Consider the following 13,799-nt stretch of genomic DNA (forward strand, 5'->3'; position numbering starts at 1 on the left):
GAGCGGAAGTTGCTGGTGCCGCGTCCGCTGCGCGCTGCACGTGCTGCGCGCCCCGCGCCGCTCCCGCCGCTCTGCCCCGCCGCGGGACGAGCAGGAGCAGGACGAGGATGGCGGCGGATCTGCGGTTCCGCCTGGCGGAGCCGCTGCAGCTGGTGGCGCGCAGGAACGAGAAGAGCGGCGTGGAGCTGAGCAGATTCCTGGCGAAGCAGGTGAGAAGCGGGCGGCGCGGGGCTCGGCGGTAGCCCCCGCGCGTCCGTCCTCCCTCCGTGCGGGCGCGTCTCGCAGGGGCCACTGTGGAGCGGAGGGAGCGTGCCGCCGTCTCCTCCCGGCAGCTTTGTGTGTGCCCGACCCCCCCGGCCGTCCCTGGCTCTCGGGCGGCCAGCGGGAGCTAATCCCCGCTCTCTGCCTCCCCCTCTCTCTGTCTCTCCCTCTCTCTCTCCCCCTGATGCTGTTTCTTGCCTCCCCCGCTCCTTTCAGGAATGCGCGGGTGCAGCCCATGAGGAAGATCCTCATCTGTATCCTGGGTCCCCTCCTATTGCGCTTCGGCCCGCAGTTAAAATCTCCAATATCTTCGTGTCCCCTGAGGTGACTCTGGAAGCGTGTTAGTGAGAGTTGGCATTTTGTTACCAAGCACTGAGACAGTAACTAGTCCCTACCCTGATGCTATTTTTCGTGTCTTCTTTAATTACCTTGAAGCAGCATGTGGGATAAAAACAAGCATTGATTTTCTAGGCTTTGCTTTGAGGTTTTTTTTTTAATCACAGTCTCACAGGTTGTAGTGATGCTGGAAACATGATCCTGTAGTCACTTTCATGCTTAGGCTACCTTAGCTCTGAAAAGCACACCTGCTTTCTAGGAGAGTTAAGGCCGATCTCCTTTCTCCCTCTGAAATGCTTGAAGACATGTAGTACCAGGATGTCAGCACATCAGATGTTGTTTTATTAATATTTTTCATGGTAGAGCTTTTGAAGCCCCTAAGATGTGTACACATTTTGGGGCTCAAAGTCTCTGTTTCTCTTTGAGTGTCTTGGAAATGTCCCAGTTGTTTGAAGATGAAAAGTCTAAAGTATCATATTTTTTCAGAATATTGGCTTTCAGTCTGAGTTGCTGTCTCAGTTATGGTTGGGGAAGACTTTCATACTGGTACTCAAGTTTCCTTGTTGGTAGACAGATGGCTCTTTCTTCTGTTGCCGCAAATCACAGGATCAAAGTAAAATTGATGTGAATATATATTCCTGAGTTGAAGCTAATTGGTGGGAAGCAGTGATGAAGAGTTGCTTTTCGAGAGAGAAACTGCTGAGAAATAGAGGCGGGGATGGTGTGGATGCATGTTGTAGCAGACAGATGGAGCAGTGAACCAGAAGTGAGTCACTGAGATCTGAGATTGGGAAAGAAACTGTTCCCTTTCCCTTTTGGTGACTGGTTGGAGATATGCTTCAGGTTTAAAAGTCTTGCTAGGTGGAAATTGTTAAAGAGTGATTGTATAGAGGGAGTCTGGAACAGCACAATACTTAACAATGACGCATCCTTTTGAAAACTGAATTGCTGTTTCCAGGCTTGAAAGCTACAGCTCTAGGATTATTTTAAGCTTGTCTTGCCAGTAAACAAACTCCGTCTCTAAACGTCATACCTGATTTCCTACAAGCTGCTTTGTATCTAACCTAGGAAGCATGCATTCTGGAAATCTAGAGCTCTCTTTGCTGTACAGCTTCATTATGTCTTTCTGGCAACTTATTCTTCAGTGTTCCATAAAGGAATGAAACTTGCCCACAACTGCTAAGTAAGGAGCAGTCTTTTAAGGTTCATAGTGTGGCACAGTTCATGTGGTCATTGAAGGTTTTGTTCTCTGTGCTTGGGTATGTAATAGAATTAGAGCCCTTTCTGTAAAGTATTTTTATATACCATGAACTCTGCAAAGATACAGCAAATTTCGGTGCTCTTAATGAGGAAGGTGGGATGAAAAGCTCTCTGGACCTGTTTCCCACCTTCACATTTTTGAATAATTTAAGCAAACTGTAGAAACAATGGGTCTCCACAAAGTGGAATGTGCTTTTGGCTCTGAGTTACCAAAGGTGTGCCAGAAAGTCTTCCTGCATAGAATTCCAAATGTGAATTTTGTGCAAATGTATGTATTTTGGTTCCCTGTGATCATGTAATTTCAGTAGAGAAGTTAATTACTGTGAAGGTTAAAACACTATTAGGAATGGAACTTTAATGCAAAAATACCCTTTCTTGTTTCTGTCCTTTGCATCTACCACTGTGCTTATATGGAAAGATATATATCAAAAAATCTAACCCCTTTGGATATTTCTTCTCTTTAGTCTATGCAACCATCCTAAGTGGACAGGAGATCTTGAGCACACCATTCTTGATTTTCCTTTTTAATGTCTTGGTGGTTTAGCTTGGCATCCTTCATTTTGCATTTCATTTTTCTATGTAGCAGTGAAAGTTGTCTTAATAATAATTCCAAGCTTTTCTTTAGAGTCCTTCAGGCTTAGCATTTGATGTTGAAAAGTGCCTTTATTCCTTTATATTAATAAGTGTAGGAAAAATGAGGTAACCTAGTGGTCTTAAATTCACACAGCTACCCATTATCTGCCAGAAAAATGTCTTGGTGCTCTGGCAACTAAGGCAGAGGTTTTTTCATACTGAAATATGGCTTCAACATTTTATTTGAAAGATTAGTTAGACTTTGCATCATGTAGCATTAGAAATAAGGGAAGGTATGTTGCACTTTGGCTTCCATCTTGGGCTGTATTGTCATCTCCTTCTGCTAGTTTTTGAAGTGCTGTGATTTTTGGGACACTGTGTGTTAATGATACAAAGTCAACCAGAAACTTCTTGCTTTCATCCTCTCTTGTGCGGGAGAGATCTGTCTGACTCTGTCAGAGATGTGTTGAAGGAGGTTTAGGAAGTTCCAGCTTGTGCTCCCTGTGAGACTGCTTATCACCCCTGCTTTTTTTTTTTTTTTCCCCTTGAACTGCATAGGTTATAGGAAGAGTGCAGGCTCGTGTTTTGGTTTATTTTGCTGAACTGAACAGCTGCCAAAAAGAGTGGTGCTGCTCTGTTTTCTTTTAGCCTCTTCCCAAGGCCAAGCCACACATTTGTGTTGCTTCTCTTATCTTGAGCCCAGTAAGCCTGCTGATTTGGAAAATACATTCAACTTTCCCACCCAGTGTAGGACTTCATAAGAAAGATTAGTTTGGATCATCTTGCTGAATTGATTGCTGCATAGTCATACAGTGGTAGAGCTGTTGTGTGGTGGAACAGAGACAACAACGTGAGTTCCTGTGTTGGAGGGGAAGAAAGATTTCCCATGTGTGGCCCTTATGCCCTCCTACTCTTTAGAAGTATCCCACTGTTAAATCTGTGTCTGGTGTTACCTGTGAGTCATGAGCAGAAGTGTGGATTTCATGTGGGACCACATTGCTCATTGCTGTGATCCATTAGTTTATGAATTTAGGGTTTGGATTAAGCTGGGTATTATTAAAGATTTCTGTACCTTGTGTGCACTGAGCAAATACACTGTGCGGGTTGGGAAGGAGATGCTCATCCTGCTGCTAGAGCAGCACCTGGGATCATGTCTGACTCCAGGTCTCAATCCTAGCTGTATCTGCTTTGTGTGTCTCATTAATAATAGAGACAGTGTGTGTATGTGCTCTGTGTTTGGAGGCACAGTCTTTTGTGATGCTTTCTTAAAGCAGCTGCTTGGAACCACATGTGCAGATTTACTATCCCAGGCTTGAACACTTCCAGATCAGCTGTCTATTGCTATTGGTTGAGAAAGCTGGTGTTTCACAAAGCCATGTTTAGTTAAAAAAACCCCTCTGACAGTATTCCGCTTTTCCATAAAATTTTTAATTTAGACTCTGAAATCAGATAGACAGTCTCTTGGTAGAATGAGAATGTTGCCACTGTGATTTCTGAACAGCTTTATATGTCCTAAGGGTACTGCACAAAATGATTAAAAACCTGCTTCCTCTCACAAAATTGCTAATGGCATGAATTTGTTGTACCATAGACATGTAAATACAGAATTTACTGAATCAGTCACATTATTTACTGTTTTATTGTTAATTGGCTTTATTCAGATATTCAGAGCTCTGGTTAGTAAATTAAGCACCCTGTTGTGCCTTGTTTGGGTAGCCAAAGATGTAATTAATTTGAAAACTGGAGGTACTTTTTATTTTTTCCAGTGGAGTTTATTTCTGGTTCTTTTGAGCCATTCTGCCTTTGAACAACTTACCAGTCATTTTGCCACTCAAAATCTGCTTCCCTGTAATGAACAGGGCCTCACTCCATTTTAAAAATTATTTTTTGTGCTCCTGTGATAGATGAGAGGAAGATAAGCTTATGTCTTCTAAAAGCAAACAAAAGGCCTGTAAGAAACTGCTTGCAATTAATATGATGGGTTTGATCTTTGTAGTGTATATACCTCAGTTTCCCTGGCTTTTTATGCTGTATGGGGGTGAATGTCTATTCAAATTCAGGAGACCGAGGAACAGGTTTGCATGCGTTCTAGGAGGGTGTGGACGGTGGTAGAGCCTTAGGAGGTCATCCTTTCAGAGGACCACTGCACTCTTGTAACAATGAAACCATCCCATCTGTGAGACCAGGAACAGGTTTTACCCGAGTAACAAAAGCGTAGGAGAAGCAGAAATTGGCTGCATGTGGTGCTGAAGCAAAAAAGTACCTGAATTACAGAATACTTCTGGCTAAGGGTTCACTCAATAAGGGAGGGAAGCGTGGAGCATCCGAGTTAAGAGCAAAACCGCTATAGTGCAAATTCATAATCCTGATTTCCAAAATTACTTATGCTGCATTATATGTTAAGCATCATGGAAATGGAGAGATGCTTGGGTAGTAACATAACCTCAAAGACCAGAGAAATTTAAGGGTAAGACACAAGAAATGGGTTGTTACAAAGTTAAGAGGGTTGGGGGGAGTAGGTGGGGTAGATGTGAGGGTAAGGTGTGTTGGTTTGGTTTTTTTCTTTCTTCTAACAGATGCGAATATGTTTTCCTTGTATTTTAAAGCACTGAATGACCATTTTTGTGTAACAGCATAAAAAGAAAAAGATTTTCAACTTCAAAATTGCAGATACGAGCTGCTTCTTGTTAAGAGCATTGCTCGCTATAATCCCTGTCAGAGCTATGAAAATAAGGCTGTGATCATGACTGATCAAATGCTTCTTTTTTGTAAAGAGAGAGTGACCACGAAGCAACATAAATTTAAGAACTCAAATTCTTAAATGTTTTGTGGCTCTCATGAAACCAAGCTGTTAAGGTCAATGGAAATTCTAGGCAGAAAGATGTATTAGTTGTTACAACATTTTCCTAATCTTTTTCTTTAAAAAAAAACATACTGTAAATTGTTTGCTTTATCTTTCAGTTGTAAAGTATGATTTAGGATTTTGGGACTACTTTGTAATTCCTATTTAGTGTGTCATTCTGCATCTTACTCTTTCTCTTTTTTTTTAAGGAATTTTTTTTTTAATACAGAGAACTGTGTCAATTGAGTACTTGCTTTGGGATTTTGGACTCCCTTCTGGTTTTGAACTATTTGTTCCTGTAAAATTCACTCTGACTTCTGCATGAATAGTTCTGAAGTTGAAAGTCAAAATCATTTTCCATTTAACCTGTTCTTACTTCCCATTCCTTTAGGTTTGGACTCAGCAGGATCGCCAGTGCATCCTCAATACTTTAGCACAGTTATTGCTGGATAAAGAATGTACTGTATTGATCGGCCGTCAAGTTCGGCCCATCCTGCTGGATTTGTTGGAAAGAAATGCAGAAGCTATTAAAGCTGGTGGCCAGATCAACCATGATCGGCATGAAAGGCTGTGTGTAGCAATGAGCAAGCTGGTTGCTGACCACCCTGATGTTTTGCCGTGAGTAATGAGATGTCAGTGTTTGAACGTAGGAAGTGTTACAGCCCCCAGAGACAAGGGTAACTCAGGTTCTTGTTAATAGATCCTTTGGGGCAGATTAGAGAGAAGTACACAGACCGACTGATGTTTTTATATATATGCATGTGCTGTTTATTTTAGAACAATTTGGTTGCAATGGAAAGGAGATAAGTAGCTGTTTTGGTTATTATCTGTAGAAATACAGCAATATATAAGCATAAAAAATGTCGCAGTTTCAGTGGCCATTGGTCCAAGCAATGGTCGAAGTGTTGATCCATCGGGGGATGGAGGAAGCCCATGAAACATAAAATTTGTTGGGTTGATAAACACTCAGGTTCAGGTGGGAATGCCCAGGTACCCACCCCGGCAGGGCAGAGTTGTACACTGTGGATCATGCCCAGTTCTCTGGTGGAAGTTCCTAAAAGTGAGTCTGGGGGTACTTCGGGGCTCTTTGATTTATGACTCCTCCTAAGACATGACAGCTGCCTCTAATGTAGTTCAGCCAGTTATGCCCCATCAGAAGGGATGAAAACCTTCAGGCCCATGTGAATGTCCTGGTACTTTCCCCGAGGGGAGTTTTTGCACCTGAGCCAGTTGTGTAAGGGAGGACATTGTCATGATAAAAAGCATTATCCCACTTTGCAGGATTTGCTTTTTAGCAGCCTCTTCCAGGCATAGCCCAAACCCCAGCTCGTAGCCCCAGGCAGTGGATGCTCACCCCCTCTGCCCCTGGGCTGTCACCCTGCACATCCTCAGCAAAGCACTGCTGCTTTTGCAAATGTACAGTTGTTTGAGACGTTAACCATTAGCATTGCAGTTAACATTTCATCTAGGCAGTATGTGCTTGTTAATGTTCCCTGGTGAAGAGAGGTGATGTCAAGATTTGAATAGTCTCCCACAATAACAGATGTGTTTTGAATGGAAAGAATTATTTAGTAAATACAAGTCTCAAACACAGTTTATTTTAGTTGAATCGTGTTGTAAGATACAATGTGGCTTTCATCTGTGATGTACAGGAAAGCAAAACAGCTGCCCTGATAATAGTTCACAACCAAAATCTCTGACTTTAATATTAGACCTCTAGGCCGCTAGAATATAAAGGTACATAAGTAGGAATCAGTCTTACTTTTTCAGTAAACAAGAACAATCAAAGAGTTTTCACCAAAGGCAGTACTGTTTCCCCTTGATAATTAAGTAATGATTTCTAATAAGGTTAAGTGTCTGTTGTCAGCTGATTGCTGAAGTGGTTGTCTTTCCCACGAGTGAATAAAGTTAATTATAGGCCTTAGTTCTTAGTAATGTCAGTTACTGTCCTAGGACCTGTGCCCTGACATTTTTATTAGTGTCTGGTTTTCCTTCTTCTGACTCACATGTCTGTGTTCCATCTCTTTCTCTCTCTCTCTTCTAAAGATTTGCTTTAAGATACTTTAAAACTACGTCACCAGTTTTCCAGAGGCTTTTCCTGGAGAGCTCGGATGCAAACACAGTCCGATATGGGCGCAGACGAATGAAGTTACGAGACCTCATGGAGGCAGCCTACAGATTTTTACAAAAGGAGCAGTCAGTGTTCCGGGAGCTATGGGACTGGAGTGTGTGTGTTCCACTCCTAAGGAGTCATGACACTTTAGTCCGTTGGTAAGTAACATCTATTCAATGAAGAAGATGTGGAGGTTTTATCTGTGTCTTGAGTTCTAATCAACAGTGTTCACATGCCATAGAAAGCATCTTCAAATAATACCAGAAATCCCTACCAATGGTATCTGTACTTGTACTTCTTAACTGACCTTTTGAAATCTATCGTGATCTATCACAAAGTGAATTTTAGGCTGGTAGTGTTTAAACTATGGTCTAGAGAATCTTTCCAAATAACTTCAGTTTGCCCAAGTTGGTTCTTTTTTCAATTGTTTGTATATAGATTTCTCAGGGGCTGTAAAACTTGGCTTATTTAAGCTACACTTCGTATTGGCCTTGTTACAGGCTTCATGTGGGAATTTGGTCCAATGTTTGATGTTAGGCTTCTGCCTGCAGGGCTTCAACCTGATCACATGCTCTACCTTATTTATGTCAGTGGTAGTATTGATAGTGCCTTTTATTTTTAAAAAGATCTCTAATAGTGTTCACTTTTTAAAACATAAATTCAGAATTGTGTTAGTAACACATATTTTAAGTAAGGTGTATGATTTAGGAAGGGCAGAACCAAGAGTGTTTTCAAATCATTTATGAAGCTCTTCAAAATTACAGGCTTAGTCTCAGAAAAAGAGAGATTACTTGTAATTCATTGACTAGATTTGTTTTACCTGGTGTTCAGCCAATAGTCTTAAGTAAGTGAATGAGCTGACTTTCAAACTTTTGTCCTGAAACAGTCTTCTTCTGCCCACTCTTCCTTCCCCCCACCACGCTCATAGAACAAAACTTTGTTCTTGGAAATTAAAACCAGTGTTATAATAAATGAAAACTGGTTTATGATTTATATTAAATATTCCTTTGTTGCAAGACAGCTTTATGTAGTGATGACTTGGGAGTTGTTGGCTTTTTTAGGCACTCAGAATTGATTTCATTGCGTTAGGTTTACTTTAGAAATAGCATGAAATGCAAGTGTGGAAGGAAAATGGTAGGAGAAAAAAAACTGGGCAAAGATGACCTCAATTCCTTGTCTCGTATGTTAACTTCCATTTACTTGGGAAAGTGCATTCCGTTATTACATTTCTGCTGATAATTCAGTTCTTCAGAGAAATGTTAGCTAATTGGTGTATAAATTAAAACTGCCATGTCAGAATTGCTTTCCTCAGTTCTGAGATATTTGTCTAATCTGAAAGGATGTTAAGCATAGTGCTAAAATAATTTCTATGGATAAAGTTTTCTGCACGTTTTTCCAAACTTAATGTTTTGGTATGCAATTGACAGTTGTCAAACTACATTTCTTAAGACTGTTTTGACATATTTTATTCTAAATACAATTTTTAGGTATACTTCAAACTGTCTTGCGCTGGTTACATGCATGAATGATGAGCATAAATTATCTTTCCTGAAGAAAATATTCAATCCTGAGGAGCTGATACATTTCAGACTAAAGTAAGAACTTTTAAAATCATGAACACTATTTGTTTTTCTTGATGGCTTTCAGCTGAGTTAATAAACATGGCTTTCACAGGTTGCTAGAAGAATCTCAGCTGCAGAATGTGGAAAAAGCCCTAGTTTTGGCTAATCCAGACTCCTCGTTTTGGCAAAAGGAGAAGGAACTGCACTATGCACAAGGACACATTGTGTCGGGCGACCTCTCTGCACACGTAGTAGCTGTCTGTGGCATTGTGCTGCCTAGACTACAGCATGTTTCTGAAGAGCAGGTATGTAATCCACGGATAAATCAGTACATTTTGGTTTAGGAATTTCTAAGTACAGTGAACTGACTTTATTTCCTGATTAGATGGCATTGAGATACTATGGGTAATGTGTGTATCTTTCTCAGTGTGTGCTGTAAACTAGTGTTGCATAATACACACACCACAGAGAAGCTCTGCAGTGGAGTGAAGCAGTGAAGGAACAATAGTGCTGTTCACTTTACCTTCATGTAGCAGTTTGTAGAAACATATTGCAAAAGAATATTCAGCCTTACATAGTAACTCCAATCTCAGGGTAATAATCCATAGCTGACTAAAGCCAGGATCTAGGACAGATGCTTCTACCTGCATGACATAGGTTTTTTTTGTGCTATATAGGCATCTTATATGCAGCCTTTCTCCAAACATATGCTCAGTTCTTCTATGAAAAAAAAAAAGGCTGCTACTTAAACTTTTCTGGAAGGCAGAGAAAGGGGAAAGGAAGTGAACAAGAATTTACTGTCACCACTTGAGAAAGTGTAATGCAGACTATAGTGCCTTACAGTTTTGGGAAGCCCATCGAAGGCTAAATGTATTTAAACAAACAGTATTTAACCTTTTTTCTTTTTAATTGCTATTCAACTTAAGCTCTCCAGATCCCTCTTTGTAGCTACAGCCAGTATTCCTGACTGTTTTTCTCCTTTAGGTAGCAGTTTTAGCTCTTAGCTGAGTTTTTTGTTTAATTTTGTAACAGTGATCTACAACGGGACAAAGAAATGAATGAAGACTACTAGTGTCTAGAATTGTTTGAGTAGCAGAAGCAAGGAAAGAGGATTTTTCCTCCAGATTCCTCTTCCCCTCCCCTCTCCCCCCCCCCCCCCCCATTTTTCTCCCCGCTTCTGTTTTTGAATTCACTGTTTTCTAGCCTTTTGGGATTTTTTTATGGGATTGAGAGTGGTTTGAAATTTGCTGTAGGAGAGGAAACTGTAGAGCTGTTTAAGAAGATTCTTACTCCCATGGCAGCATCACAGCTGTTGCAGCTGTGCTGACGCCAGGCCATGCAGTAAACTGGATTACTGAAAGAATACTCATTATCTATGAGGGAGGAGAGAACTTCCCTGAAAGGAATGCTTTTATTTTTTTAATAGCCACAGGTATTTCACTGGTCTGGTCTACAGTGTAGTTCCAGTTACAATAGGGAGGTTCCAGTGACAGCTTAGGAGGTCTGATGAAGATGTAGGAGCAAACTGTGAGGGGAAGCAGGTTCTCTTGTTTCCAGAGAAGTACATCAAGCTATATGTGAAAAAAGGTCAGACTTAAATACAAGACACTCATTTTAATGCTGTGATTTCTTTCCTCTGAGCCTTTTGGCACAAAGCACTATTTTTTGTGCCATATATTGATATGACTGTAAGAGTCTAAATATTTGGAGACTATCTGTAGCATTGATTAATTGCCATTCAATAAACTGCATTCATTTAATTTTGAATAAAATGAAAATGTTATTGAATATACCTTTTTTTTTTTTTCATTCACTGAGTTTAATGATCTTGTACTTTGGCCTCTACAGAAAGAAGTAAATACTCATATTCATTCATTTAATATTCATATTTGCATCATTTGAATGCAACTGCTATTTGATTTGTTCTGTGATTTGGACCCATTCTGATGACTGAATTTCACTTACATTGCAAATTGTATTTGATTGACATGAGTTATGACTGAATAGTTACTATGCCTGTACTGACAACTTGGTGTGAATTCCCCTTAGGATCAAATTGTATGTATACTTTTCATTAAGTGTTTCAGCTATAATATATTTTGGATTAAATCTATTTTAATACCTGTCAATAAATACAACTTTAGATTCCCTTATTTTATTTGATATGCAGATCTGCAGGCCAAAATTTTTCTTGTTAGACTCACTTTCCTAATTGTTCTATGTTGTACAACTGTAAGAAAAGCAAATTCAGTGTAGTAACCCAAATTTTATGTTTGAACAGGAAAATAACACCAACAGTTTTGTTTTGGTTGAATCTGCCTTCACAAATCTTCAAAACCTTGCTATTGCTGTAGCGTATCAGACTCCTGTTTTATTAGAAGGACCAATAGGATGTGGCAAAACCTCTTTAATTGAATATTTAGCAGCTGTTACGGGAAGAGCAAAACCTCCTCATATTTTGAAAGTTCAGCTTGGAGATCAAACTGATAGTAAGGTAACTGATGGATTTGTTTTATGGTTGGATCATGAGACATAACTTTTACTTAAAGCATGGACTTAATTTTCTAATAATATAATGTTTTCACTCAAGGACCCTACACTGCCCAACTCATTAGTACTGGTCTTACTATTGATGAGAATGAATAAATAAACAAACAAGAAAAATAGCAGTTATTTTCCAGTAGGTTTTAAATTCTTTGCATAATTGTGCTGAACCTGTGTCATTCAAATTATATTTTATCAGGGCTTTTTTTTTTTGTGGAAGAGCTCTATTGATGTTTTTTTTAAATATAAAAAAAATTGATTGGTATTGGAAAAGGCAGGATTCTGGTGCCAAAGGTTGTATGAACACTTTTATTTCAGTTTAAGTGAGCTAATGTCAGTTTAATCTGATGCCTTTTTTTTGCGATAAAGGTGAGATAAAGTCAGATACTGGAATGTTGAGGTGACTTGCAGTTACATATTAATGATTAAGCTCTATCTGTAGGTAATTTCATGTACTTCTTGTTTTGCATATAGAATTTTGGAGCTTGAGTTGATTTATGTTGTTTGGCACGATTTATTTTTAGTTTTCAAGGGTGGTTAGTATCCACAAGAAGTTATTAGAAGGTTTTTATTAGCATGCATGAGCACCTTGTTTGCTTGCATGGAACACCTGGTTTCACCATCTCACAACTGTTTCATCTCATATACAAGACTTAAGACAATCATATTTAAGAAAAAGTGATGAAGTTCAAGGTATAAAATATGTAGTAGTAAAATCATAAACTCAATTTTTTAAGCAATGCTTAAATATTGAAGTGTCAATTTGAGAGAAAAGCAAAGCTTTGACTGGATTTTACCTTTGAATAACTTGCTTTATAGTTCCTTTTACTACCTTAGTCACAGACTTTTTGAAAGCATGAAATAAAGTTCAGTGTGACCCTAGACCCCAGTCTTCTGTGTTACTTTAGGTCCCTCGTAAATTAGGATGGCACAGCTCCTAAATCCACTTCCAATTACCTGGCTTGTTTTAATTATTATGATTCAGTTAAATTGCCACTGGAGGCAGGGGGAAACCTTTCTTTTTAATTAGAAAAAGTGCAATGCTGGGCAGAGATTGCCAGACAGATCGTTTAGTGAGGTGGAGGCTGAATGTCACTTATGTCCCAACTTTGGTCCTATTTGCCCTCCTTTTCTCTGGGGATGTGGTGCCCGGTCTCTGATGTGCCAATGGTTTCTGTCACAGACGCTGCTGGGCATGTATCGATGCACAGATGTACCAGGGGAGTTTGTGTGGCAGCCTGGGACCTTGACTCAAGCTGTGACCAAAGGTCACTGGATACTTCTGGAGGATATTGATTATGCTCCTCTGGATGTGGTATGTACCTTTATGTTTGTTTTAAAGTACTGGTCTTTATGCCCGTGGTGGCAGTTTTGGGAGTCTAATCACCAGGGTTTTGTAGCAGCACGCTGAAAATGCTGCTGCTTTAGAAGGGCTTGGAAAGAATTCATGTCTGTTCGCATATTTGCACACGGCATTAGTTTTTGTCTTTGTTACAGAGTAGTCATGACCCTGCCACTAATGCCAGATTTCACTCTGGAGACTGAAATTGACACTGATAATGAGCTGATAATGTGTCTATTTAATAATGTTTTGGTGTTTGAAACCAAATGTGGTCCTGAACACCGCAGAATATTGTCAATGTATGAGGCTGGTGCTGTTAATAAGATTTTCTTTTTGGTGTTTTGTTGTGTAGGGCTTTTTTTTCCTTCCACATCTTTTCCTACACATTTCTTACATATTAAAAATGTGCTGTTGCACTAAGCATTATAAGGTCTAAGATTTCCTGGTTTTTGGCTCCAGAACAACTAGTTAGTCAGTCATCCTTGCCTCTTGAAGTAATGGCTACTGAAAACAAGTCATTTGCAAGAATGGTGTGATAGAGATGCTTTGCTGCGTAGGCTTGCTGGACATTCTGCTGGTGTTTCCTTTCATATCTGTTCCATAAAGCATCCTTTGTGTGACTGAATAACCTGTCAGTTTGTTTATTAGGTTCTAGGCTTCTGATATTAGAAATAGAAGATAAGAAAGCAAATGAATACTGCTTGTATGTACAGACAGTTCACTGCTAGGGGGTCGTGCACTTGTTTGCTTATGTGGACTCAACTCATTGCACTCATGATAAGCATACCCTGAACAGTATCCTGCATTCATCAAATCCCTTTCTTCAGGTCCTCCCTGCAGGCATCCTGTCTGCTCCATATCAAAGGATCTCTGTGTGCCCCCCTCTGTGCTGAGCAGTCGGTGTGGTCATACCTCCCTTCTTTCTTCCACCACCATTACTGTCCTTCTCTGGGAAAGGGTAGATTT

The 13,799-nt window shown here is 40.0% G+C and overlaps 1 protein-coding gene across 2 annotated transcripts in view; it reads left to right on the forward strand.

Moving 5' to 3' along the window:
• Positions 1–8: 8 nt before the first annotated feature.
• MDN1 (midasin AAA ATPase 1) overlaps positions 9–13,799 on the forward strand; it is a 94,041-nt gene continuing 80,250 nt past the window's right edge. Inside the window, exons 1-7 of one of the 2 annotated variants that reach the window (XM_039568557.1) lie at positions 9–209; positions 5,664–5,890; positions 7,319–7,543; positions 8,873–8,980; positions 9,060–9,252; positions 11,229–11,441; positions 12,675–12,806. In XM_039568557.1, coding sequence (XP_039424491.1) covers positions 108–209; positions 5,664–5,890; positions 7,319–7,543; positions 8,873–8,980; positions 9,060–9,252; positions 11,229–11,441; positions 12,675–12,806 — 1,200 coding nt within the window. In that variant the 5' untranslated portion in view covers positions 9–107. The remainder of the gene's footprint in view (positions 210–5,663; positions 5,891–7,318; positions 7,544–8,872; positions 8,981–9,059; positions 9,253–11,228; positions 11,442–12,674; positions 12,807–13,799) is intronic. The other variant, XM_039568556.1, reaches the window with a different exon arrangement.

This window comes from Corvus cornix, chromosome 3 (genome assembly GCF_000738735.6).
Source record: "Corvus cornix cornix isolate S_Up_H32 chromosome 3, ASM73873v5, whole genome shotgun sequence".
NCBI lineage: Eukaryota > Metazoa > Chordata > Aves > Passeriformes > Corvidae > Corvus > Corvus cornix.